General features: G+C 36.5%; 1 protein-coding gene across 4 annotated transcripts; it reads right to left on the bottom strand.

Annotated features, from left to right (window-relative positions):
• Window positions 1-179: 179 nt before the first annotated feature.
• eps15 (epidermal growth factor receptor pathway substrate 15) lies at window positions 180-26,519 on the bottom strand. 4 transcript variants are annotated; one of them, XM_042729565.1, is made up of 26 exons: window positions 26,378-26,519; window positions 24,068-24,109; window positions 22,868-22,957; window positions 22,568-22,615; window positions 22,386-22,481; window positions 21,939-22,001; window positions 21,674-21,799; window positions 21,395-21,454; window positions 19,455-19,655; window positions 19,165-19,310; window positions 18,867-19,020; window positions 18,018-18,103; window positions 13,855-13,927; window positions 10,304-10,465; window positions 9,782-9,979; window positions 8,647-9,030; window positions 8,452-8,538; window positions 8,133-8,235; window positions 7,904-7,948; window positions 7,502-7,821; window positions 7,144-7,216; window positions 5,559-5,629; window positions 5,305-5,434; window positions 5,087-5,196; window positions 2,867-2,895; window positions 2,501-2,632 (listed from the first exon to the last, which is right to left on the bottom strand). In XM_042729565.1, exons 1-25 carry the CDS (start codon window positions 26,402-26,404, stop codon window positions 2,869-2,871), a joined length of 2,922 nt encoding a protein of 973 aa, XP_042585499.1. In that variant the 5' UTR covers window positions 26,405-26,519; the 3' UTR covers window positions 2,501-2,632; window positions 2,867-2,868. The 4 variants fall into 4 exon arrangements, with proteins under 4 accessions (XP_042585497.1, XP_042585496.1, XP_042585499.1 ...); XM_042729564.1 differs by having other exon boundaries at window positions 5,012-5,196; XM_042729563.1 differs by lacking the exon at window positions 2,867-2,895 and having other exon boundaries at window positions 180-2,632.
• Window positions 26,520-27,109: the final 590 nt, after the last annotated feature.

Genomic DNA, 27,109 nt, shown 5'->3' on the forward strand with positions numbered 1-27,109 from the left:
GGTGTCCTAGGGGTGCAACTGGTGCGGTCGCACCGGGGCCTGCGCTTGAGGGGGCCCCGCGGGCGAACGGACCGAGGCACCTACTAAAAAACACATTTTAAAAACAACAACAACAACAACAACAACAAGGTAGGTAACTGATAGCAGATTAATAAAAGAGAAATAAGCACCACCATATATATTTTTAATAGTTTAATATTTATTTTGTTTGTTTTAATTACATGTAACTTAACATATTTAAACAATTGCCTCCAATAATGGGACGTTAAAAAAATAAAATACAATTAGCCTGTTCTTAAAAGGCAGTCAGTGGCCAACATATAAGTGGTTTTCTTGTAGAGGCACACAAAGCTTATACATACGTACATACATACATGATCAACCATAAACAGAAATCTTTAACAATATGCAGGGCCTATAACAAACAAGCAGCAGCCATAAACAGAAGGCCAACCATTGGTTTGAAATGAGGAGTGCAAGTTTTATTTAATGCTGTGTTTCTGCCTGATTAACAGTAATGTTCCAAATCTTCATGAATTGCATGTAAATGCTGGGTTGGCCAAATAAAGTTTTGCTATTCCCTTTTTTCTTTATTTTCACCTCAGCCACATATTTCTGTGCCCAAAGCCAAGATAAGGTCCTGAACCAAAATGTCAAAGGCCAAAGGGGGTTGTGAATCTGACAAAGCATTCAAAAAGGGAGCACATTACTCCATTTTGCGGTCAGATGCTTTCATGTATAAATTCTGTGAAAGAAAATGTTCACAAAGCATATCTATTGTAGTCACTTCAGAATCCAACTATACCATGAGACTGAACCTTGACAGCACGTTCTTGTTTTTCACACAAACTGTGTTGCATCTCAGTGAGTCCACCTACTGGTGAAACTACATACAGACAACTGAAATGTTTATGACATGTTGTAAATGTAATAATGATAACTGCATCGTTATTAGGTTTAAATTTACCATCTGTTAAGCTTATACCGTTTTGTGCACATGAAAATGCAACCAGAGAGTGCCCAGAGAGTGTTTTAATCATATTTTGAAATGTTTCAGTGACAATGTTGTGCAAGATGAATAAAAGGAAAGCAGCTGGTTCTTATATCCTAACTGACACTGGAAACATGAGCATTGAGAGTGCTTTCAAGAAATGTAATGCTATTAAAGGATTAACAAATTATCATTTTTGATTCAACACAAGTTGATTTTCTCTCTCCAAGGCAAAGCTGAACAGGTAGGCACTTCAGAAAACATCACTGCTTGATTTACCATGGCTCGAATTTACTCATAAAATCAGTTTTCTGAAAGTCAGATAACAAGACCTGCTCCACATTTTGTCAATTAAATCATCTTTATCCTACTGCTTCAGCACTTGTCATTAGGAATAAGACAGAAGGGACATTTTTATTAAGCAAACTTCCTATATTCTGCATGTTTTTTGATAAAATAGAATATGTTTTTAGGATATGAATACACTGTAGTACGAGATTACTGGCAAACAATTCACAAATATGTACATTTTTATTATTTATAACAGCTATTTAGAAATTTGCAATGTCAAATAACGACTCTTAGTAGCTTGTCGATTTCGATTCTTCAAAAAGACAGAATGAGTCTGAGTAAAGTATAAATGCTGTACTGTTAAGATTATAAAGGTAAAACGGCGGTTGCATGGTTGTTCTTTTCTAAATTTCAACAATGTTCTCTTTTAGTAGGGTAGAAATTCAGTCGCAGTAGTGGTTTATGCAAGATGATAATGTTACCAGCACCTCAGCTTGAATTCTAGCTGAAATTCACTGATCAGGTTGCGGTTATGAGGTTTTATGACTTGTGGGATACGTTCCTGAGAGTGGACAGACATGCCCACAACAAAAACATCTTGTGTCAGAGAACTATTGCTGAAACTTTGAAAAGCGAATGAAGCTGCACAGTTCAGCTGCTTGTAAACTTTGAACAAATGTGTTAATATTGCCCATAAAAGCAAGAGAACGAACCTTGGAACACTTGTTGTGGATTTCTTTAAGCCACCACATCACAGATCTACATACATTCACTACACTGGTAACCTTATTATAATCACTCTAAAATAAACTTCAAATAGAAGGGTATAGATTTGTTCAGAAACACTTGTTCAATTATACTGAACTGGACTTCAGATCTTCAAATTTTAGATCAGTGGAGCTCTCTTGATTTGAGGTTATTTAAAAACAAAGGGAGTGAGTCCCACCAGAGGTTTCAAGCCACATACGCTGCAATGAATCTGTTACCTTTAACTCCATCTTAACTTGGCTTTCATACATTATCCAGCCAACCGGACACCGGGAGAACTCAGTGGACATTCAGAAGAAGCTGGAATCCTAGATGATTATCAAGTGACTGGAAATGGAGGTGTAAGGATTCTTCTAATTGTGGTGTCTCCAGCTCTTCCTCTGTTCCTCCTCCTCCTTATTAAAGTGGCTCGGGTGGTGGTGGCGCTGTATCAAGCTTGGGTCAGGACAGCTCGGATTTGCTGAGGGCTATCGCCAGCTCCAGATCCTCCTGCTCTTGCTGGGTCAGACGAGCCACGCGCTCCCTCTCTTCTCTCTCACTCTCCCGCTTCGCCCACTCTATCATGTCCTCCTCTGTGGGGTACTGCTCCACAGACACACACACACACACACACACACACACACACACCATAACCCCATCAGATACCTGTTATTGCACCTGCATTTCTCATTAGTCTAATCTAACTATCTTGAAGAGGGGTCATGCAACTATTACAGTTAGTGTAAATTAAGTTTCTAAAAGTACTAATTTTAAACATTCAAAGACAAGTAAAACTGAGATCACTCAAAAATGAAAATTTGCTTAAAATGTACTCACCCTCAAGCCATCCAAGTTTGTTTCTTAAACTGGAACATATTTGGAGAAATTTACCATGATATCAAACAAACAAACAAGCAACTTTTCGTTTCACAAGATGTTATAACTGATGGATTGAAGTCATGTAGATTACTTTTGGATTATTGTGATGTTTTTATCAGCTGTTTGTACTCTTATTCTGACGGCACCCATTCACTGCAGATGATCTACTGGTGAGCAAGTGATAATGCTAAATTTCTCCAAATCTGTTACGATGAAGGAACAATCTCATCTAGATCTTGAATGGCCTGACGGTGAGTAAATATTTAGCTGATTTTCATTTTTGGGTGAACTATTTTTTTTTATCCTACAACACACATACCACTCTGTTAAAGATTATAGTTTCATGTAACTAAATATATTAGATACATTTCATTTAATCTATTTAAAGGAATAGCTCAAGAACAGTTTAATTTATTATGGTTCAAATAATAAAACATTTCAATAATACACATTTTATTTATTTGACAAAAAAAAAAAATCTGGGTGAACTATACCTTTAAATTAATTGAATAAAATTTAAATTATATTTAATATTACACATTTAATTTATTTCTATCTTTACTTTTTCATTAATTTTATATTATTGGGTGAACTATTCCTTTAAGTATTGTTTGGTTGATGTCAACATCACCAAACAGTTCTTCATCATCAAATAGGGGACAAAATGTGGAAGCAATAAGGGAGAAGAGGAGAGAGAGAGAGAGAAAAAAACCTGATAATGTGGCACAGCTACTGACACAGGAGGATGAGAGATACAAGATGTGTGTCATGATGCAATCCATAAAACCTTTCAGCTAACATTGGCTCACAAGACTGCTGACACATGAGACTTCATATCAAATCACTCAAAAAATGCAAATATAGTCACCCACATGTTGTTGAAAAGCACTCTGTGGATCACAAAATTAGAAGTTATTTAAAAATGTTCTACTTTGGGTTTGAAATGTTACGAAGAAATGAGAAATAATGACTAATGAATAATAAAATGATGCAGTTTAATTTTCCACATAACTGTTTATGATGTACTCATGTGTCAAGGCCTGGATTGCTCATATCATGCTGAACATGCAGGTATTTCACACAGATGTAAAGGTGTGGACAACCATGGATGGAGAGATGTCATCTCAACAGTTAGCTGGTAAGCATCTCATTACACAGAACACCAGACCAAGACAACCAAGACATGACAACAAAAACAATCTCAAGATACTCTTCATTAGCAAAAAGTCATTTGAAAATATCAGAGAATCGTCATTATAAAAGCTTAATTTATTTGATGCATCATCTGATAAAGAAAGCTCACAGTGGGAAAATCTTAGAAGACAAGCTATTTAATTTTAAATTAAAAAAAAATGGTAATACAGAAAAGAGCCAGCAAGTGCTGTCAGCACCCTAGCTGATTAATATATTAAGCAAATTTTATGTATAAAAACAAAACAGACTGTATCTCTTCTTATAAAAAAAAAAAAATCCTCATGGGACATAGGTGGAACCAGGAAGTGTTCTACCAGTGAATGGGAAGGAGCAGCCCAATAAGACAGGTGGACACAGTGATTAGTTCGTGCAGTGTAAAGGTAAGGCAAAGCAAATCAGTCAACCAAGGTACGACGGGCAATGAACGTGCAAGATGGAATCAAGCCTCAACCAAAGGTGGAGAGCATGACAAAAGAACACAGGGGTAAATTGAAACCAGCCAATAGCAAGCAGCCCCATCTCTCCTTCCACAGCCAGTGAGAACTTAGGCGAGATGTTAGGCATGTTGTGATGTCATTTAAATACATTCTTTTTGTAACTTAGCTTAACAGAAACATTTTAACACTTTTTAGTAGAAGCATAATCCTGGATTTAGAATAGATAAATAATTTCATTAGAAGTTCATTTATATGTACAAATAAACATTACATAAAAAAAAAATGACAATGTTTTGTGGCTTTTCACAAACAGATTATAAAGTAGGGTTATCGGAGTATTGGATGACAAGTTTTCCTGGAAAGAAATGCAAAAAGAAAAAGGCTGTGTGGGGTCAAGAGGTCAAGGCTGCTGCTTGGAGGAGGTGAAATGTCACTACTGGGGGTCAGGAGGGGGAGAGGGGGAGGAGCTCACTTTGTCAAAGCTGGCGAATTGGTTGGGGTCGCGCGGGGCTTGGTGGGGTGAGGAAGGGGCGAAGGGGTCTGGTACCGAGTCTTTAGCGGGAAGGGAGGAGAACTCTCCAGAGCCCTGAGCCTTGAACAGGCCGCGCCTCTGAAATGACTCGGACGACTCTGATCGGTGGATGTTGGAACGTTTACCTCAAGGAGATACACAGACACAAAATGTCTCAAAGTACAACACAATAGCTTGTGTTGAAAATGGCAATCAAATCATATCGGGTTCATTCTGATAAAACACCAGCTTACCTGGAGGTGGAGGTGGAGGTCTAGTGGGTGTTCCGGTTTTGGGTGGTAATGCTGGAGGAACATCTGACTGAGTGTCCTCCTTAAATAAATTCTTGTTTATACTTGAGTCGAATGGATCGCTGCCATTAGACTGCAATGTAAAGGAGAAGTTTAACAGCTGTAACCCATTTTTCAGCTTGATTTAAATCATGTGGGTAAACTGACTGGTAACAGAGCTGGAATACTGGGCTTCTGTTTGCGTTAAAGATCCTTACCTTGGCTAAGCTGCTAAAGTCTGCAAAACCTCCTCCAAAAGTCTCATTGCCAAATACTGCAGCAAAGGGATCTGAAACAAAGTTATTTTAAAAAAAAGGTTTTTTTTTTTTTGGGATTCTTGTTGGTTGTTGATGATCATCGTCGACAAAGTAGTAGGTTGTTACATCGTGAGAAATGTGTGGGGGGGAAAAATGTCAAATAAATGAATACATTAAAACTGAGAATGAATTGTAATCAGCCGATTCATTTATTTTAAGGAATTCAATACAAAATGATTTGTAATGTAGGGCTACTCATTTAAAAAAAAAAAAAAAAAATCAACATTAAATAAAACAAGTTGTATAGAAACATTTAAATTGTACATAAGGCATTTTTTATATCAACTTTCTAATGATATAATTATGTTTCTACTCCAATTCATTGTTGAAACATAAACATTTAAATAGTGGCTGTCATAATAACATGTTTTCATGATAGATTTATTGATGTATTAACATTCATTAAATAATGAAATAAAATCCGTATCTAATTTAGTCCATATATTTAGCAAAATGCTTCTCTGCAGGGCTTTTTTTTCCTAGTTGACTAATGAAGAGCTATGAAGCCTTCCTGAGGTAAATGGAATGTTACGTGTCATTGTTTCAAAGCAATTTCATAAACGTTTGCTGAAACAGATTGAGTGATTACATGATTCAGACATTTTTTTCAACACCTACTGATGTTCACATTTTTTTCATGCTCTACCAGTAAACGGGAAAAAGTTACAGCGTTCTGTTATGCCACATTAAGGAGTATCAAAACAGCATTTATTGTTTGATATTCTGTGTTAAAATTGACTGAATTTGTAAGCTAAGCTTTGTTTCATGTCAAAAGTAACAAAGCACAAAGTTTATTGTGATTACTGAACGTCACGCAAGCTACAAATAATGTTTACTGAAGTTTTGTTCATGTATCAGCAGAAAACAGTATAGACTAAAGGATCGATCTTAGGATTTAAAGGGTTAGTTCATCCAAAAATTTAAATTCTGTCATTAATTACTGACCCTCAAACCCATAAGACCTTCGTTCATCTTTGGTACACAAATTAAGATATTTTTGACGAAATCTGAGAGCTTTCTGACCCTCCATAGAGAGCAATGTAACTGAAATGTTCCCATACTCAGAAATGTAGTTAGGACATCAATAAAATAGTCCATGTGACATCAGTGGTTCAACTCTAATTTTATGAAACTACGAAAATACTTTTTGTTCACACAGATAACAAAAATAGCAACTTTATTCAACAATTCTTCTCCTCCAAGTCCTCCGCATGTTATTGAAAGTACCCCAATGCACTGTTTCTGGGTATGGAAACATTTCATTTGCATTGCTCTCTATGGAGTGTCAGAAAGCTCTCGGATTTCTTCATTTGTGTTCTGAAGATGAACAAAGATCTTACTGGTTTGGAACTGTAGGGGGGTGAGTAAATAATTACAGAATTTTCCTTTTTGGGTAAACTATCTGTTTAAGAATCGATATTGGTTCATCACTGATCATAATAGAGAAATAAATACTGTTAACCCGGCCTGGTAATGCTTGTTCTACCTGGGTCTGAGTTAGCGGCTACTGTAGTTCCTCCTGGGGCAAAAGGATCATTGGCTGCTGCTGGTCCATCTCTCTGAAAGAAAAAAAAAAGAGGAGGAATTCAGCCAAATATTTTAAGTCATGCTAATAAAACACTGTATATCTGCACTCTTAATAATGTGGGACAATTCAAAAGCTTGCTTTAGAGTTTGTACTACCAAGAATTAGGTATAAAAAGCGATATTTATAGGCTGTCACTTTTGTAAAAATAAAACAAAATCTTACAAATACTAGCATAAATTGAGCATGACAGAAGCTATAAAGTAACAGAACACATCTGAATGCGATTTCAAAGAGAGTTTAGCTCTACAGCACTTACTGCAGGTATATCTGATCCTCCAAATGGATCGTGTCCTGTGCCAGTTGAGCTGAAGGGATCAGAGTCTCCCAGGGCATCAATTTTGGATCCGAATGGATCAGTGTCTTGGATGTTACCACTACCAGAAGCAAACGGGTCTGGAGTGACAGCATTACTGGTCCTGGATGTGAATGGATCAAGCTCTTTTGGGCCTGTGGTGGCACTAAATGGATCGGAGGACCCAAAAGGATCTCCTGAGGGGAAACCAACTGAGGACTGCTTGAAGAAGTTGTCTGCTGCAAACGGGTCTGTGCCTTTAAAAGGGTCCCCCCCGAAAGGATCTGAATAGCAAAACAGCATTTTAAGAGCCAAAATGAATTTGTGTTATAAATGGATATTTTGCAAACAAATTTTAATACTTACCTGAAATGTCAACTTTTGAGAAAGGGTCTTCAGTGAATGGATCACCTGCAAAAATTGGTAAGATGCAAAATAGGTTTTACATTACTTTGCCAGTCAGTCAATTAACTGATGTTTTTATTTAAAGCAACTTATAGTACACTTATCACAAAGACAATCTACAGCTGCACGATTAATCTTCATAAAACCTTTTTTTTGTGTGTTATGATTTTACTTTGTGTGCAGATCTTACTGTCAGTGAAAGGGTCCGAATGGAAGAAGTCAAGGCCAGGACCACTGGGCGGGTTAGTAACTTGCTGGGCAGCTTCCATCTTCTCTGGCTCCACAGTTTCCGCCTAGACATTCAGAAAATCCATTAGCATGAACTTATTTATGATTATGATGAATTCACAGTTTAATACAACATGCTCTGACCAGTACTGACAATATGACCACCACACCACTCCAAAAATAAATGTAAATGTTAACATGAAGGAAAAATAAATAATATTAAAAATAATTGCAATTACAAAATAATGGAAATGGTCAACAATTATGATTTGTCAATCAACCTTAGGGGTGCTGGTGGAAGGCTGCTCCTCTGCCTTTTCCTTCTCTTCCTCTACTTCTGGCTCTGGGTTAGCTTGTGTTGTGCTTTCCTGAAAACAGAGTGACATAAAAAGGCAGACACACATGAGAACCTATTTGTTATGTAATGCAAGAGTGACATTTTAAATGATGTACAATAACAGGAAGTGGTTTCTGACCGTGTTCCCCAGAGGCCAGGCCATAGTAGTGGGGCTGGCAGTGGATAACCCACTGTTGTAAAGGTCAGAGCTATAAAAATCAGCTTTAGGCTCTTGCTCCTCTAGGGTGGTGGAAGGCTCCTCTGCCTCTGACCCGGGCTGCTCCTCTGTCACTCTGAGCTCCTGAGGCTCATCCACAGACGACTGCTCCTCTTCGTCCTGGACTTTGTCCTCTTTGGGTTTCTCCAGCAGCTGTGCTGTGGGTTGAGGCCACTGCAGTTGCTCATGCTGCTCAGAGGAGGGCGCTGTTCCGTTGACGAGCACCGGCTCTTCCAGGATTTTCCACGTAAGCCTTGCAGTCACTTCTCTCTCCTCTGTTTTAAGATCGGCCAAACGCTTCTGTTCCTAAGATAAACCCCATATAGTATGCAAGATATTTCAAGCAAGAAAAATCAAGTAGTTTGTAATCATGAATGGAACTAAAGATCATAAAGCCAGAACTTTACAAAAGTTGCAAACAAAAAAGAAAGAGCAGAAAATATTCAGAGATAGAATGCTGAAAAGGGAAGTGGATGGTAATAGGATGATTTTTGTTGTTTGTTTTTAAATAAGTCATTTGCAATTAAAATGAACATATTTTTAAAATGGATATTTCCCATTCTAAAATCTGATTGGATAAGCAATATTTGAATCCACTGAAAATATACACACAAATTAAACACAAATTTAAATTCTGTCAATATGCCAAGTTGTACAAAAATCCATATAATATTATTGATTATTATCATCAAATATTATTATTATTATTAACCCTACATATGACAAGTGGTTTGGAGAATAGATTGATTGAATGGATAATAATAAATATATCTCATCTTCATCTCGGACTTTATACTCTTTGGGTTACTCTAATAATAATAATAATAATAATAATAATAATAATAATATCATCATCCATTTTTATTATTTACTGAACAATTATTATTCATTACTGTTGGCAAAAAAAGTAAACATTTCTTTAACTCAGGTAAAATCACTGAAAAACAGCTTTATTTTACTAAGGGGAGAAAAGCATGGTATAATGTGTATATTCATCAATAAAAAGAAGACTTCAGTTGATCCAGACACTACAGAAACAGATAAAAAGCTCACTAACCCGAGCAATCTGTGTGTGGGATTCTTTAACAGCATCCTCAAGGGGGCAGAGTTGAGCACGGGCAGACTGAACTTTCTCTCCCAGTTGACGCGTCTCCTCCTGCAGGTGGAGCAGTTCTTCTCGGGCTCTGGTCAACTCCTCCTCATAGTCACCAATTCTCTGCTCCTGCTCTGAGTGCTCCACCTGCAATGACTGGATCTACACACACATACACACACACACACACACACACACACACAGAATGGATCAGTCCAATAGACTGCTGGACTATGTCTCCATTTCTCTGGTCACCATCTCTTTCTTTCTCTGGTCACATACAAATCTGAATATGAAAACGCCATGCAAAATAGCATGTGAGACTAAGACTAGTATGGTCAAAACTCATTCAAAACAGCATGCAAAGATGCCCAGTCATGTCATATTTTGAGTGGATTTTTTTAAATCAGTGCATACTTTTTGGGTTGATATTACCCACAATACACCCAGGCTTCATTTCTCGCTCTCTCTGTGTCTGTCTCATACCAGTTGGTTTTCCTGGCTGCATTGTTGCTGTATGAGTTTGAGCTGCTCCTCTAGAGAGCGTTTCTGCTCGTCCAGCCTCTCCAACTTCTCCTGCACCTCCTGTCGCTCCGCCTGCAGACGGCTCAGTTCCTCCGAGCCCTTCTGAACCTCCTCCTGCAGGTCCTGAGAGAGAGAAAGAGAGAGAGTTTGTGTCGAGGGGCCTTTCAACACATCTTTATTGGCCTAATAATAACAGGACTTCATCAACACTGACAACAGTGCAGAGAGCTCATGTAGCTCTTAAAGTGAAGATAAAAAGCACTAGGGGCAAGAAGATACTGAGACAGTGTGTAAACCAGTTATAATGGCACATCAGTCAGCAAAGGCAAAGTAAACAGAAATGAAATCAGATAGAATGCAATTATGTGCTCAAAAGTAACACAGTAGGTCCACTGATAGAATCAGCTCATCCTCAAACAAAGGAAAGACACCTTAGCTTTTACACAGCACAGCAGCTTTCACTTCTCAACAGCAGAAAAGAACATTATACAAAGAACAAATTCAATTCTGATCCTTGTAAAAACTGAAAGGAAAAGAAAGAAGCTGGAAACAGAAAGCATAAACAATGAAAACTCTAATGTTAGCCTTACATAGCCAGACTTTTGACCATCACTTATAGCCCTGTTCAGAATGGCACACTTAAAGTGGACTTGTGGTTTCATGGCCTTCACTTTCGTGTGTCCATGAAATTAACAAGACCACAGGATGTCCCGTTGGACGTTGTGTTTTGTCTTCACTGCCACCATGCAGTCTTATGCCGAACCTACAATAATGCAGACTTCAGAGCTGAATATTACCCAACAGCCCATAAGGGAAAGTGTAGACACGTACGAGGACTATGAGGCCTGCGGGTGCTATCTGGAAAAGGGCCATAAAGTCTGGTCCACACTGCAGATTATTCTGGCCAAGAGCTGCCCATTTAAACAGGAAGAGAATTTCTGAACATGTTAAGCAACCAACAAATCAGTTCAGGTTTTGTGCTATTTAGGGGTGGGTTTATTTAAAATAGTTTACACCGCAATAAAAGACCAAAAAAAAAAAAAAAAACTAAAAACAATGGTTTATTTTAGTGCCCTTTTTACAAGTTACATATGCTTATTATAGTTATAGCAGTAAATATAATTACAGTAAACAGTATACATAATTACATTCAACTAACCTAAACCAAACCCTAATAGTATGTTATTATTAATAAATATTACTGAATACTTATAATTATATAATTACACTACAACAAGGACAACTTATAAAATAAAGTGTAACCAAAAATAATAATAATATAATAACGCTGACATATCTTGAGAATACAAAACAAAAATTAATAAATAAATATTCAGAGAACATACTTCATATACACAACGGGTTTAGTTCATTAAACTCAAGTGAACTGAAATGGAAAAATACACCACTGTTCAAAAATACAGTAAAATATTACTATTGTAAAATATTATTTCTAAAAAATGTTTTTTTAGATATATATTTTAAAATGTAATTTATTCCTTTGATGCCAAAGCTGAATTTACAGCAGTCATTACTCCAGTCTGCAGTATCACATAATGCTTCAGAAATCATTCTAATATGCTGATTTGATGCTCAAGAAACATTTCTTATTATTATTATCAATGTTGAAAACAGTTGTGCTGCTTAACATTTTGATGTAAGATGTGATTCATATTATGTGATTCTTTGATGAATAAAACAAATATTTTGTAACACTTATCTTTACCGTCACTTTTTATCAAAATTTGATCATCCTTGTGAACAAATATATAATTTCTTAAAGAAATAAAATAATAATAACACTGGCCCTGAACCTTTGATTGGTAGTGAAGTATTAGATTTTACACATTTAACAAAATGAGAAGTCTTTGATAAAACAAAATAGAGACAGAACGTTCTGTAATGTATACAGTAATCTACAGGATCTACAGGGAAAATACAGAATATCTCACAATACAAAAGCAAAGGTAAGATACTGAGGGCTAAGGAATCAGATCGGAAAGGAAATAAAAGAAAAGGAACTTCAATGATGACAAAAGACAACCATTTCATTTCCACTCTCATTTCCTTTTCAACTTGCGGTGCTGTGAGAACGCTGGGCAACTGTGACTGAGTGGGTTCCTAAAAATAACAGGTCTACAGCAGCAGAACTGAATAACCGCTCACGGTAAAGATGGAAGCCTTCACACGTCTAATGCACAAACGTCTCCCCGTCCAATCAGAAGCGGCACTGGGAGCCGACAGCCCCAGAAATAGAATCTATTCATCATCCCAGGGTTTAAACACAGCAGAGGCTCAAACTAATACTCAGCACACATTCTTATTTAATTATTCAGCGCCTGGCCCCCCCAGCACAGAGTTTTTCAAGGCTAATCTATTAAGAGCCTAAACAAATATTGATTACATTCATAATTTGTGAGGCCCTTGCCTCTGATAGCTTACAATATTGATTTTTAATTCTCTTAATGTTGCATTTTTGCACAGATGATCGTTAAGCAGTACTTATTTTCTCTGAGAGGGCAACTTTAAAGCAATAAGGGCCTTTTTGGTTTAATGGACATCAACTGAACTGCCCTATTAAGACTGCAATAAGAGAGAGACTCATTTTAATTATGTTATTCATACAGGTAACAGAGCACAAGTGTCATGGGCACATTTTCAGATTCAGAAAGGAAAAGAAAACAACAAATCAGCATGATAAGTGGCCTTGTTTGATGACAGGAAAGTAGAACCCTAGAGAACGGGACCAGCTGCGCTATCAGTATGCCATCTAATATCCATATGCATGCATACACACACACACACACACACACACACACACACACACACAAGGCTTCTCTTCCTGTGTGATTACAGGAACACACACACTATTGTTTTTCTGGCTCATTAGGCATCCATCTGTCAATAATACATTTTAAGACTAGTGTTGGCATGCTTCATGTTTTTAAATAAATGACCACATATTAAAAGACTAACATGAACACCTCTGAATCTGTACCTGGCATCTAATTCAGCAGACTAGAGCATCTTCCAGTCTACAAAACGGCTAATTTTCAGCTACAAACACACACAGGAAATTCAATTATTACACAGTGGGAGAGAGCAAGTGAGAGGGAAGGAGGGAGCTCAGATCATGATGGAAATCAAGTCAAGTGCAGATAAAGTATAAAAAAATTATTTCAACTCTGCTGACAGGCAGTGAAGAGAAAACTGATCCACGATGAACAGAGTGGACAGACAGGAAGGATAAAATAGACAGACAGGAAGAGAGCCTTTGGAAATTATTGATCCAATAAGTGGTCAGTAAACTGTAGACATTATGGTGTATGAAACAGTCATATATATATATATATATATGAAATAATAAATAAAATGCAATAAAAATTATTTCAGTACACTGTGGATTGTTAAGCCATGTGTCTATGCATGCACATCTGAATGTTTCCGTCAGGATCACCAGTAAAATAAAAACAAATTTAATTCTGTTCAATTTTCACTCAAATCACTCATACCTGGACTTCACTGTTCCTCTGTCGTATAGTTTCCTCCCTCTCTTTGATGTCCTGTTCCACCACGCTCTTCTCCCTGAAAGACCAGCACAGACATGAGTATTTAATCACAGTTGCGACGGCGGGTACAGACAGCCAGCCGCCATCTCCCTCCAGCACCATCTCTGCATCTGCTGCTGGAGCTTGTATGCGGGAGAGAAGAGAGGCGCACTGAGTGTGTCAGAGCTGCACATGAGCAGATGGCTTTCTGAACGTCAGGAAGAAAGGGAGGAGGGAAGCATGGAGAAAGAGAGAGAGAGAGATGGGGGATGTGGGGTTGGAATACATTAGAGGTGTTTTCACTCATCACATGGTCTGCATCTTCACCTTCAGGTCATACAGGTTAGCAAACAAATCTATAACAACTACATACATTTTCTGAATGCTAGTGATACACATATACATTAATTGTCTGATGTCTAGCTAGAGTTAATAGGATTTAATAATATTAAATTGTAATTTATTCCTGTGATGGCACAGCAAAATTTTCAGCAGTCATTACTCCAGTCTTCAGTGTTACATGATCATTCAAAAATCATTCTAATAAGCTGATTTGGTGCTCAAGAAACATATTCTTATTACTTATATATGTACTGTATATACATACTAGGGGTGTAACGATACACGTATTCGTATCGAACCATTTGGTACGATGCTTTCGGTTCACGCATTACAAACCGAACGATTCGTTGGAGTAATCCTATTACATTAGGAGGAAATAAAGAACTTAAAGTGTTTGAAATATAATGTACTCCAGGTTGTGATGGTGAGGGAGTTTCCTCGCTTTTAAATAGCTTGTAAATTTTCTTGCGCATTTTATTTTCACTTTCGAACTAGCTGCATTTTGGCGTCACTAGATTGAATTGACAACAACAAAACAGTACGACAAACTCACTTACATTAAACAGAATATTTTATTTATTAACAAAATGAATACAAATACACCATGCTATAAGCCTAATATAAAAAAACAAATAACTTACACAAAGTTTAAATAAAAAAAAAAAAAACACAAAATCAAACACGGTTGAACCAAATAAATAAACAAATGTTAAAAAAGCTTCCAAAATTATCTTAGATAATAGCAAAAAGTCAAAAGGCCTTACAAAGTCTAAAATAGACAAAGTCTAAAAATCAAGAAAATTTGTCTGGCATTTCTTTGTTTTTGCTGTTTTGAAAACATACCAAACCATGACACCCCTGTGTCGTATCGAATCGAACCGTGAACTTTGTGAAGCGTTACACCCCTAATATATACTGTAATGCATAAACACCTTAGAAATTGCTATTTTAGTGTACTGCTGCACACTTTATAGGGTGTTTTATGATATTCTAGAGCCAAAAAATTACTGTTGCTATGCGGTTGCTAGGGTGTTCTGAATGGTTGCTTAGTACTAATCTGATGCCCAAAAATGGCCCAACTCAAAAGAGCAAATGGGAAATTTTTCACCATGCAAAAAAAGTCTTATAATTTTGAAAAGTAATAGAACAAACCTAAGCTACAAGCTAAAATACTAGTAATACATGCTGGCACCACTAATTATTAGACTTTTATACCAAAAGTACAAGCTATATAAAGAATCAACCTGGAATTCACAGTATAATGTTGATTTTTGACGTTCAAACCATTCACCTTTTGGCAACTAGCCCAGTTTTTAACTACTACGCCACACCATCCATGCATAATGTGGGAAACAAAACACTTTGTTAGACGCATTTGCATGTTAAATCCAAATTTCATTACCAAGCATCCTCTAAAAGTGCTATAGTGTGAAAGCATATTCATCTTAGTCACAGGTCACAGTGGGAAAATTCATTTTTAGAAAATAATGAATAAAATAGGTTTATGAGGATGCTGGAATGTTTCTTTATGTGGAATCTCTCTTAGGATATGAGGTTAGCGAGCTAGCAAGAGTAAAACACAACGATTAGAAAAGTAATAGAATGAAAAATCCCCTAGAAAACAGTTGAATAACAAATCTTCCTCAAAAAGATTCAGAGCACCTTTAATAGATTAGGCTGAACTGTATTAAGCTCTGAGTCAACATTTCCTCTCAGATTCTGACACAGTGAGTTCACGCTACAGTCTTCCCAGCAACAGAGAAACTCACAAGTATCTGACCAAGAGTCAAACGCACACACTGTGAGTCAGAGACTCCCAGGAGAGAGAGAGAGAGAGAAAGAAAGAGAGAGAGAACAACAAAACAGAAAGACTAAAATGGGATATATAAATAATACAGGGCAAAATGAGAGTTTGCCAACAGTCCTAAATCCACCTAGAAACTCGCTCTTGGGCAGCCTGGATCAGCCGAAAACCATACAGCCTATAATTACTTTACTTTACTTTCTTTCTTTTTTTATAAAGAGGGCATGGCTTGTTCTTACCTGTCACCTGAGGTCGCCCGTTGCCGTGGAGATTTAAGGCAATCCCTAACCGCACGCATCATTTTAGCAACAAACAACAGCCCATCGTACACAGTCTTTCTTTTTTCTAACCTTTCTGCTCATCTTCTTCTGCTCTCTCCATTTGAGGCAGACTCATTACTTCTCACTTACTCTTTATCTTGCACTCTTTCCATGAAGGAGGAAGTGAGAAGTTCTAGAACTGCTGTGAGAGTGAGTGTGCTGGGAGCTGCCAGGTGACTGTATCTGCTTTTGCTCAAACTCTGTAAACCAGAGATGGAGGAAAACCAGAGGTGGGGGCATCTTCCTCTTTCAGTGTTTGTGTAAATGAGAGCTCCACCTCTCCTGTGTGGGGTAGTGACTCCCTTCAAGGAGTGTTAACATCTCTGGAGAATTATTGCTTACAGGAAGTGATTTAAGGGCTTGTATATGCCACCCATACAAGTGTAGCATTCAGTATTATTACTATTCTCATCAGTCTTGCAATTCAAAATAATTAATAATTAGTTCTAGCAAGAATGATTTTCTCACCCTCATGTCCTTCCAAACCCATGTGACGTAATTCTGAGAACTACAAAACATGATTAAAAAAAAAAAAAAAAATTTTTTGTGAACGATTCACTCTTACACATGAATCAAATGAATCAGTTCAGAGATGGATTGATCAGTGAATAATGATTTAAATTACTGCCAGTTCCTGACACAATCAGTGCCATATAACTTGGAACATTGCATAATAGTTGTTAACTAAAAATTTTAGTAAAAACTTTTTTATTGAATTAAAATAAAGCAAAAATAAAATAAATATTTGATGGAAAACTTAAAATAAATAAATAAAATTAGAAATGCTTCCTTGGCAACTAAATGAAATTAAAATGACTAAAACTGAAATAAAAATAAATTGAAGCTGAAAATTTCTTTAAAATTAAATTCTAAAATTAAAAGTCAAAATATAAAGACAAAAGCCAATTAAAAAAATTAATTATAAATACTATATAAAATAACACTGGTTTGAACCATTTTTATGGTGTTTTCTTGTCATTTTTAGAGCTTGACAGCACCAGTCTGCATTCACTGGAATTATATTGAAAAAAGCAGCTAGGATATTCTTCAACAACTCACTTATTGTTTTCCAAGAAATCCATACAGGTTTGGAACAACATGAAGATGACACAATTGTGACACAATTTTCTTTTTTGGATGAACTATGGCTTTAAAATAAGTCATTTTTCTAAATACTGTCTGACAATCTAATTCAGCTTGAGATGACCTTGCACGCCATGATGACGAACATTAAGTAATGAGATACTCATTAAAGAAAGCATTTATCAGTTCATGTGCATCTATCATGACCTGAGGACAGATTTGGGTGCACTGACACACTGAGATTACAGTCAGACACATACTTCTGTTTTTGTGGTTTCATAATCTTCTGTGCACCTGTGTGAGGGCATTGTGTGAAAAATACAAACACACTAAAGTAAAACAGATGGCCAGATGGTTTAATAAAGAAAAGAGAAATGGAGAGTACTGCATGTTAAATATATTATGAATAATAAAGACTTGTAGACAGACAGAACATCAATGCAGCGATTGCCCATAATTACTTACTTCATGTATAAATATCCATGGGTCTACAAGACATGTATTAAGTTCAGGACTGAGATTTTACACTAGCTATCTTGTGGATATGTGAGGAGAGGGAAGTAAGATCTGTAACTCACTTCTGTAGGTCCATGATTTCATTAGTGAGCGAGTCCAGCTCTTTAATTGCAGAGAAATCAGCAGCCTGTACTGTTGCAGCATTGTTCTGTTAGAACAAAAAAGAAATGAAATATCATTAAAAGAAGGTGAAAATCAGTCCCACATCATTTATATTTAAAAACATTAATCTAACACACCCTACCATTCAAAAGTTTGTGGTCAGATTTTTTTTAAAGAGCTTGTATACTTTGACTCAGTAAGGAGGATGCATTAAACTGATTAAAAGTGAAAGTAAAGACATTTATAATGTTACTAAAAATATATATTTTAAACCTTTTAAGCTCTATATTTATCAAAAAATCAAGGTTCCACAAAAATATTAAGCAATTAAGCAACTGTTTTCAACATTGTTTTTACATCACCAAATCATCATATTAGTATGATTATTATAAATGATTATTATGTGACAGTGAAGGCTGGATAATGGCTGATAATTCAGCTTTGGCATCACGGAAAAAAAATACATAGTAGAATATATTTTAAAATAGAAAACAATTATTTTAAATGTGAAATATATTTCAGAATTTTTTTTTTTTTTTTTTTTTATAAATAAATGAAGCCTTGGTGATCATAAGAAACTTGTGAGAAAAAAAAAGTCTTACTGACCCCAAACCTTTGCACTGTAGCATATAAAAAAAAAAAACAGACAAAAGAAAGACAGTGGCAAGTAAAAAAAAAAAAAAAAGATAAAATCTCAAAGGATTCAAGGATTGGTAAGAAAGAACAACAATAAAATCCTAGAATCTTCCATTTTTTCACACTCAAAACAACAACAAAGATCTACACCTATGGTTCAACAAGCAGTGTACCTGTTGTGTCAGTCTATCAGAAGGAGGGATCATTTCTGGAGAGAGTGTCTGGGGTGGGTCTATTCCCTTTGACAGCTTCTGATTGATTAGATATAGAGCTAATGCAAACTGATCTCGGCTCAGCTTCCCGATGTCTCCTATATCACAAAGCTCCCTACAGAAACAGGCACAAAATAAATAAGCTGAAGTAACATTACAATACAAATCCATACGGTTTAAGTGTTTACAAGATAAGGTCTAAACAGCTCTGAAAATTAAACCAATAACAGAAATTTAAATCCAAGTAATGGCATCTCACCAAATGCGGGCCAAAGTGGCAGATGGCAAACCAGTCTTTAGAAATATATCTCGGACCTCAGCACCAGATACCAAGCCATCCATGTCACTGTCTGTCTTGGTGAATAAGTCATCATATTTGGCTTTCTCTGCTGGAGATACCACCCACTGCACGCATACAAACACACAGATGGTTTGTTAATGAAGCTCTGGGACATTTTCAAAATATACTTGCAGCAAGTATCATTCATAACTTCTAAATCAACAGTAAGTTGGTGGTTTAAAGCCAAGCAAACCCAGTCAGAATGTCACCTGTGGTGGTGTAGGTTTTGCTGGAAGTGTTTTAGATCCAGAGTGGGCGGAGCCTCTCTCTTTATGCTGTGCTGGTGATGGTAGGAGGGGCATCACAGGAGGCGTGGCTAATTTTTTCCGTTTTGATGGTGGAATCAGAGTGGCAGGCAGAGACATGGGAACTGGCTCGGACTCCAGGGCTCTGTATACCAAATGCATGGCCTAAAACACACAAACACACACAGAACATATTAATTACGAACACTGGATAAACTAGCTTCTTAGGTTATAATACAACTCTGCAAGTGTAGAATCAGAGTCATGTAAAAGGGAGTTTTTGACAAACAGGAAACAAGATTTATTGCATCAAATATCTGAATTCATGGCATTTTCATGAAAGCCTGCACTATGTAAAAAAAAAAAAAAAAAAACAGGGTGAAGGCAAGATGAAATAGAAGTATACAAATACAAAAAAAAACAAAAAAAAAAACATTTAGACATAACTGATTTATGATGGCAGAACCAAACAGAAACATGGGAATAGAGGTTGACCGATTGATTGGCCGGACAATTAATCGGACAATTTTTGGCATTTTTTAATAAATCCGCATTGGCCGATTGTGCTGCAAATTAGGCCGATTTATAGGCAGGGCAGCTAAGCATTGTTGCAGAACTCCCTCTGCGTGAGAGACGGAGCAGCTCAAACTCTGCAGCAGCGGCTTGTTCACACACAGCTTCATCTTATGGCAGGCAAAACAGCCCATTTCCTTCACGATGTCATCGCTCGTGGCCAGCGCACTCTTAAGCAGTTAGGAGCAGCAGGCTGTGTAATATGTGTGAAATCTTTTATTTTTGTTATCACTACGGCCATTTGACTTACAGCAGTGTCCAGTGTTTCCTATACATTGAGTTATATTCGTAGGCTCGTCACTATATCAAAACCGCCACAAATAGATTTTCCAAAAGGCTTATAATGAGTGCTTCACATTTCAGAATTAAAATGCAGCACGGGTGTTTTCATATGAATGTATCTTTGAAAAGAACCGACTGTGTTCAGAAAAGCTTCAGTGTCATTTTCATTTCGTCTTTCCTGTAATGCCTGATAAAGTAGCGTTTGTGAGCAGTGCTTATTTGATTACAGCTGTTACCGGAGACGCCGCTATATCTCCGCTCCAACAGCTGCTGGCAGAGAATTAATTTGCAGTCTGTGGGAAACACTGGTGTCTGTCAGTAAACATAAACAAAAAGCTGCTCCAGAACTGTTTTGAGAAAGTACTTAAGTTTTGAGCTATGTATTATTACTCTAAATTGGGCTACTACTACTATTACTATCTTGTACCCTGCAATAATAATTCGCTCAAACTCACTTTTATGAGATAAATGAAATAAATAAATAAATAAATAAATAAAATCGGCCAAACATATCGGCATCATATATCGGCTGCCCTGATTTCTAAATATCAGCATCAACAAGTGAAAAACCCATATCGGTCGACCTCTACATGGGAACAGTCACAACAGGGATAGTTGCAGCTTAGTCTCATTTAAATTGGCTTTATACCAGAGTCATTGTTGTTAACTAAAACTATTAAAGATAGTTTTAACTGAATTCGGAATTCTAACTTAAAAAAAAGCAGAAATAAAATAAAATATAAATATTATAATTTATAAAAAAATTAAAAATGTGGCAGCTAACCGAACTATAAAATATCTCAGTTAAAGTACTACAATTACAAAAACAACACTGAAATAAAAACTATTTAAGGCTAAATAGAAATGGAAAAAAAAATGGAAAAAGAACATAAAATTCTCAAAACTTTAAAATAAAATTACATTTAAAAATGAAAATATAAAAATAAAAGCCAATTTAAAATATGAATATTATTATAACAGTATTTAAATAATATTAAAACAAGACTGCTTTAAATCTAAACAACAAATTATGACATCACAGAACTCACCACAGCAAACTCATCTCTGTCCAGCATGCCATCTCTGTCAATGTCACTGAGCTCCCAAACCTATAACAGAATTCATTACTTGTAGTTAGATTTTAATACAGTTTTAAGTGGGATGGACAATTTAGCCAAACTTTAGGTTTTTGGCTTTTAATTGTCCTCAATACTTTGAGCGCACTCTGGTGGTGAGGCCTAAAAATGCATCTTTATATAAAAGACAAGGTAAAAGTTGTGTCTCCACACCCTGCATTGCACTATCATTATAAACCTGCCTCGTCTTACCCTGCCAAGGACGTCCACAGGGAGTTTAGAATTGAGGAGCACTGGTTTGACCTTATCGCCCGTGAGCATGCCGCCCACAGGAGAGAGGCTGTCGAAGATGGCATCGAATTTCAGCTTCTCCTCCGCCTATATGACACACAAACATTCAGAAATGAGCAGTTAAGCAGCTGGTGCATTGAACTGAAGGTCAACCTAATTCAGACTAATTCTAATGACAACATTTATTTAGCAACTTGATTCCAAAAATCTGTTTGTGATATCTGACCTTGACAACCCATGGGCAGTCCGTGGGCACGGGGCCAAACTGAAGAGGACTGCTAGTGTCATGCTAAACAGGAAAGAGAGGAACAGTCATTAACTCACAAGAGACATAAAGCCATTTCCAACACGTAAGCAAATAAAATCACCAACTCAGCAGCTTTTAAGTCATTGGTAATTATAGATGACCCTGTCTGTGAAATCCAGTTGATTTCAACCATTAATTTCACTATGATTTCAATCTTTGACACGGCCTTACTCAGTCAATATTCAAGATATAAAGGTTTTATTTTCACAGAATGTTCTACATCTTTATGAAGGATGATTTTATGTAGAAAACAGCAATTTGTTTAAAAAGCTGGGTTTTCACAGGAAGGGTCACATATTGTGAGGGAAGCGTGATGTCATTTTCCTGATCTGGTGAAGAGGAAGAGGAAGTTAAGGTCTGACTTACAAACTTTGGGGGAGGGACAGCAGTATTTAAGCTCTTAAGAGACACTTCAAGTCCATTCTGAGCACACGCCACCAAACGGAGGGCGACAAAAAATTGCTGAGAAGCGACAAACAGACAAATATAGTTGAGAACGTATTACTCCAACAATTTATTTACCTTAATATTAATGCTTTTCAAAATACCTGCTTGTTAAGCGAGCCTTTGCGATCTGAGTCTGCTAAATCCCAAATCTGTGGAACAAATAAGAAAATTAGATAGAAGCATAAACACAAAAATGTTTACACCAATTAATATGCAACACGGAACACAGTAACACAAAAAACTGCAGACAATCAATACGGCAATATAAAGAAGGCAAGTAAATTATTACACCATCTATCCTTTTCTATTTAAGTCATCTTGATGTCTCCAGCACTCGTCACTCAATTCACTGATTTGCATTTCCCACACTGCTATATTGAAGGCACGCTAACTGATGTTACCTTGCCAAGGATCAGGTCTGTAAGGCCAGATCTCTTTAAAAACAAGGCCGCATCAGCAGCTCCTACACGCCCACTGCCGGACGGATCTACCTGTAGAGGAATAAAGCATACAGCAGAAAAATTAATTCATGTTTGGGGTTGGGGAGTTTTTTTTTTTTTTTTTTTTTAAGGAGTTTTTTTCTTCTATATATTTCTGAAAGGAGTTTTTTTTTTTTTATTTCTCTCATGCACAAGGCGGCTGCATTTATTTAATCAAAAATACAGTAAAACTGTAATTTAATGAAATAATATTAGAATTTCAAATAACTGTTTTCCATTTGAATATATTTTAAAATGTCATTTATTCCTGTGATGCAAAGTCGAATTTTCAGCAGCCATTACTCCAGTTTTAGTGTCACATGATCTTACGGATATAATTTTATTTATGTTGATTTGGTGATCAGGAATCATTTCTTATTATCATCAATGCTAAAAACAGTTGTGCTACTAATATTTTTGCTGAACCTTGTTTTTTTTTAATTCTTCTATGACTAGAAAGTTCAAAAGAACAGCATTTATTGTTTTAAATCGAAATTTTATGTAAGATTATACAAATTTTTACTGTCACTTTTGATCAATTGAACCCACCCTTGCTTAATAAAAAAAAATTCTTTAAATAGCTAAGAAATATTACTATCAAACGTGTGAAAATTGACAACAGGTTTTGTCATAGGATGTAACAGGGTGTGTGCCAAATAAAGTCATAATACACATTCATATTACATAATACTATAACTGACTTATCAATCATGTATCCAAATCTCATCATACAAGAATAATTAAAGGCAAAGTGTGTTAAAGACACTTTAAGAGCCCTTAAGGCCTATTACACAGTATACAGAAGAAATTAACATCCAAAAACAATCCGAAAAATGAATAAGGACCAAATGCTTATCTGGAGAGATTCACTCGAATGAGAAACCACATGCTAGTTCAAAACAAGCTGCTTCACTCACCATGTCCAGTTCGGTTTGCAAGTATCATCACTAATTCATAACGGCATCCTCTTACTGAGAGAAAGACACTTACGGGAGGCAGAAGCCTCAGAGTGCTTTTAGCTCAAACTGACAGTGAGGTGAGGTTTATATTTCTCTTCTTCTGCCAAGTGCTCTATAATGCCAAAGCGAAACATAACACAGAATAAGCTGATTAAATGCTTACCTGTCGATAGTATTTCTCATAGACAGGGTTCCCACTCGAAAGCTGCAACCAAATAACACAAAACTTGATTAAAATGATTCTGAAGACATTGTTCAATCTCTCTAAAACCTGTCAAACTGATAAAACCAAGACATAAATAAGCCACAGTTGACTTCCTTGGCAGCATTGATTCATTCAGACCTCTGAAAAGGAAATGTTAAAGCCATCTGGCAATCAGGTGAACATTTATAAATGATCTCAGAATGACTTCACGCACTCACACACCTTTCTGTATTCAAAGATGTTGATTATACACCCATTCATACATAAACGGAGGCTTTCTTAAGTCGCCTGCCATTCTCTGCACAATAAAGACACTGAGCTTTTGTTGAGTTGTGATTCACAAAAGTCGGACAGAGTAATGAACATTTGCGCAGCTGACTTCAAGCCAAACCATCAGCATCGGGTTTAGTCACGGCCAAAAGACGAATTTATAACATATGGATGGATCAAGTGAAATCAGACGCATTACAGAGACCAAATCATGATTGTTAAATGGTGTTTTTAGTAAACGTCAACCCCTTTGCCAATCAAAAGCTATTAGGAGCTCATATGATCTTACATATCAGACATCTGCATCACCATGATGCATAGCATCAAATTGCTTTTCTGGCCATGTTAGATTAAGCTCTGCCAGATCCCAACTGTTTTTTGATTGTAGTTCAACAGCTCTGTCTGTCTCCCATCAGGTAGTTACTGGTGCATGCTAATGTGATGCTGGCACACAATATTCAATGAAGTGCCACCAAACATTTCCTTGTCCCGCTGAGAAAGGAGTAGGAGTTTTTGTTGTGCTTCTTGAAAAAAAAAAAAACTCCAACCACTTTGGCCTTTCAGGCTTTTCTGATTCCAAGTCATTTCCTGAAACTTATTCTGGCATGTTCTACTTACAATTACCACGCTCCTACAAAGCAAAGGCTTAGTAAACCATGATTAAACATACAACAAAAAATACCATCAACTAAATCTACAAAATTATTTTGGCATCCTAATCTGTCTTTCCGGCATGCTGTCTTTACTCTGAAAAGTCAACACAGAAGCTGAATAAAAATATTCCAAAAAGATGCCTTTAAACAATTGCAGAAATAATGTGGTGTAATTAAAGCTGCAAATCTTTCTTATAATTTAATGCAGAATGTTTTTTAATTTGAGCTGAAAATATGATGCAATGTGTTATTAATTGATTTTTTTTTTGTAATTAGAGAAGTCTTACTCTTAAAGCAAAACATGCAAACTAAAACGAGGAACATTTTAGACCATCAACCTAATCAATGGATGGATCCAACTAGACTATTAAAACAACTATAAGTGACTATATGCATGTAATGCATATGCTGCTAGAGACCTCTCTTACAGAAGAACAGCTGTATGAGTGTCACTGAAGCTATTTCATTAATATTTCATTATACACAAAGAGCAAACCGGAAATAATTCATACATATCTGGTTTGAGATTTGTGAGATTTTTTCCTTTTTTTAAGGTTAATGATCTGTTTAGCCAGCTAGCGAGTGTCAAATGCTTTAGCTAGCTGGCTAATTAGTTTACAGACTCCAGATAAGTGGCAAAAAGTTGCTATGGATAGAATAACGAAGCCCACAAAAGTGAACAATACACAAAATGACTCCAACAGGACAGGACATGCCATATTTGCATAAAACAACGACTAGTTCCTATTTATTAATGTATGAGAAGAGAAAAAGTAAGCTAGCAGTGAATCAAAACTTCCTGCTGCTTTTCAATGCCTCTAAAAATACCGAGCATGGTTTAAAGCACTAAAACCCTCCAGTAATCCGAACACCAATGTCGGATAGAAGTGAAATACGTTTTTAATATTATTGTGACATTAATTAAAGAAATATTCGTCATTGCTCCTCTGTTAAGTTCTTATATAGGCAAAGACATTTCACAAGCATTTTCGCACGTTCATAGCCGAGACATGTAACGTTAAAAATACAAGCTGATCTAAAAAAAGTACATTAACTCTGGATGATCTCATGACATGCAAAAGCTGAAAAACTCAAATAAACTTTGAACAGCTTAGTTCAACACTAAGCTACGCCCTTACGCAAGTCCCTAAAAGATCATACTGAAACTTTTTCTCTGCCCAAGCAAATGGCTGAAAACAACTTTAAACAGCTGCGATCAGATGGCAGGGTGTGATCATTTTCCACGCTAAACGGCAAAAATAAAGTTTAACGGATCTGTTAAACGTATGAAACGAGCTGGAAAGTGGTTTGGAGAGCGCGATATTTGTGTAGAAAGGGAGGTTACCTGAGTCAGGGAGAGACTGGCAGCCATAGTGTTTCTGTTCCCACTAGTTCATCCTGCGTTGCGATAGGCAATGGGCAATATAGGGATGCTACAAAACCTGGTACTGGATATCCTTGTGGATTGAGGATGAATAAAACCCGGCGCTGGATTTTTCAGTGGATCTGTAGATGGTGGGTAACATGCGATGGCACTGCTGGAGTTCTCGGAAGATCAGAAGGATATACAAAACCTGGCGCGGGAATTCTCAGTGGATGAGGACTCCGTGAATTGTTCAGTTTGTAGCACTAAAACCCAGAAAAATAGAACTTCTCCTTTCCTTTAGGTTTTATAATGGTGATTTGTGTGTGTGTGTGTGTGTGTGTGTGTGTGTGTGTGTGTGTGTGTGTGTGTGTGTGTGTGTGTGTGTGTGTGTGTGAAAAATTTTCACACTTTGTTGAAATTCTAACGCTGCTTTATCTTAAAAGATGAATTAAACAGTTTTGTTTAAATTTGTCCCTTTATTTTTCATTTAAAAAATATTTTAACATTTTAAAACATAAATTAAAAATGTAGTTGTTTATTTACTAAGTGGTCTATTTTCATGTTTGTTTGCATTAATAAATTGATAACTTGTGTCATAATTTTAAGTGTCACTCCTAGTCCCCCTACACTTGACACAATAGCTTATTTACTACAGGAAATAAAAGCCCACACACTGTGTAATGTAATTTTAACCACAGACATATTTTACTC

The sequence above is a fragment of the Cyprinus carpio genome, chromosome B8, assembly GCF_018340385.1.
Source record: "Cyprinus carpio isolate SPL01 chromosome B8, ASM1834038v1, whole genome shotgun sequence".
Lineage (NCBI taxonomy): Eukaryota > Metazoa > Chordata > Actinopteri > Cypriniformes > Cyprinidae > Cyprinus > Cyprinus carpio.

Bases quoted from the DNA above. Each gene is read 5' to 3' on its own strand.
- eps15 (XM_042729562.1), bottom strand. From the start codon at position 26,404: ATGGCTGCCAGTCTCTCCCTGACTCAG. The intron at 13,928-18,017 runs GTGAGTTACAGA...CTGGTCTTTCAG, and splicing joins GAAATCATGGACCTACAGAA to GGAGAAGAGCGTGGTGGAAC. The intron at 9,031-9,781 runs GTTAGTGAGCTT...GGTTTATCTTAG, and splicing joins CCCACACACAGATTGCTCGG to GAACAGAAGCGTTTGGCCGA.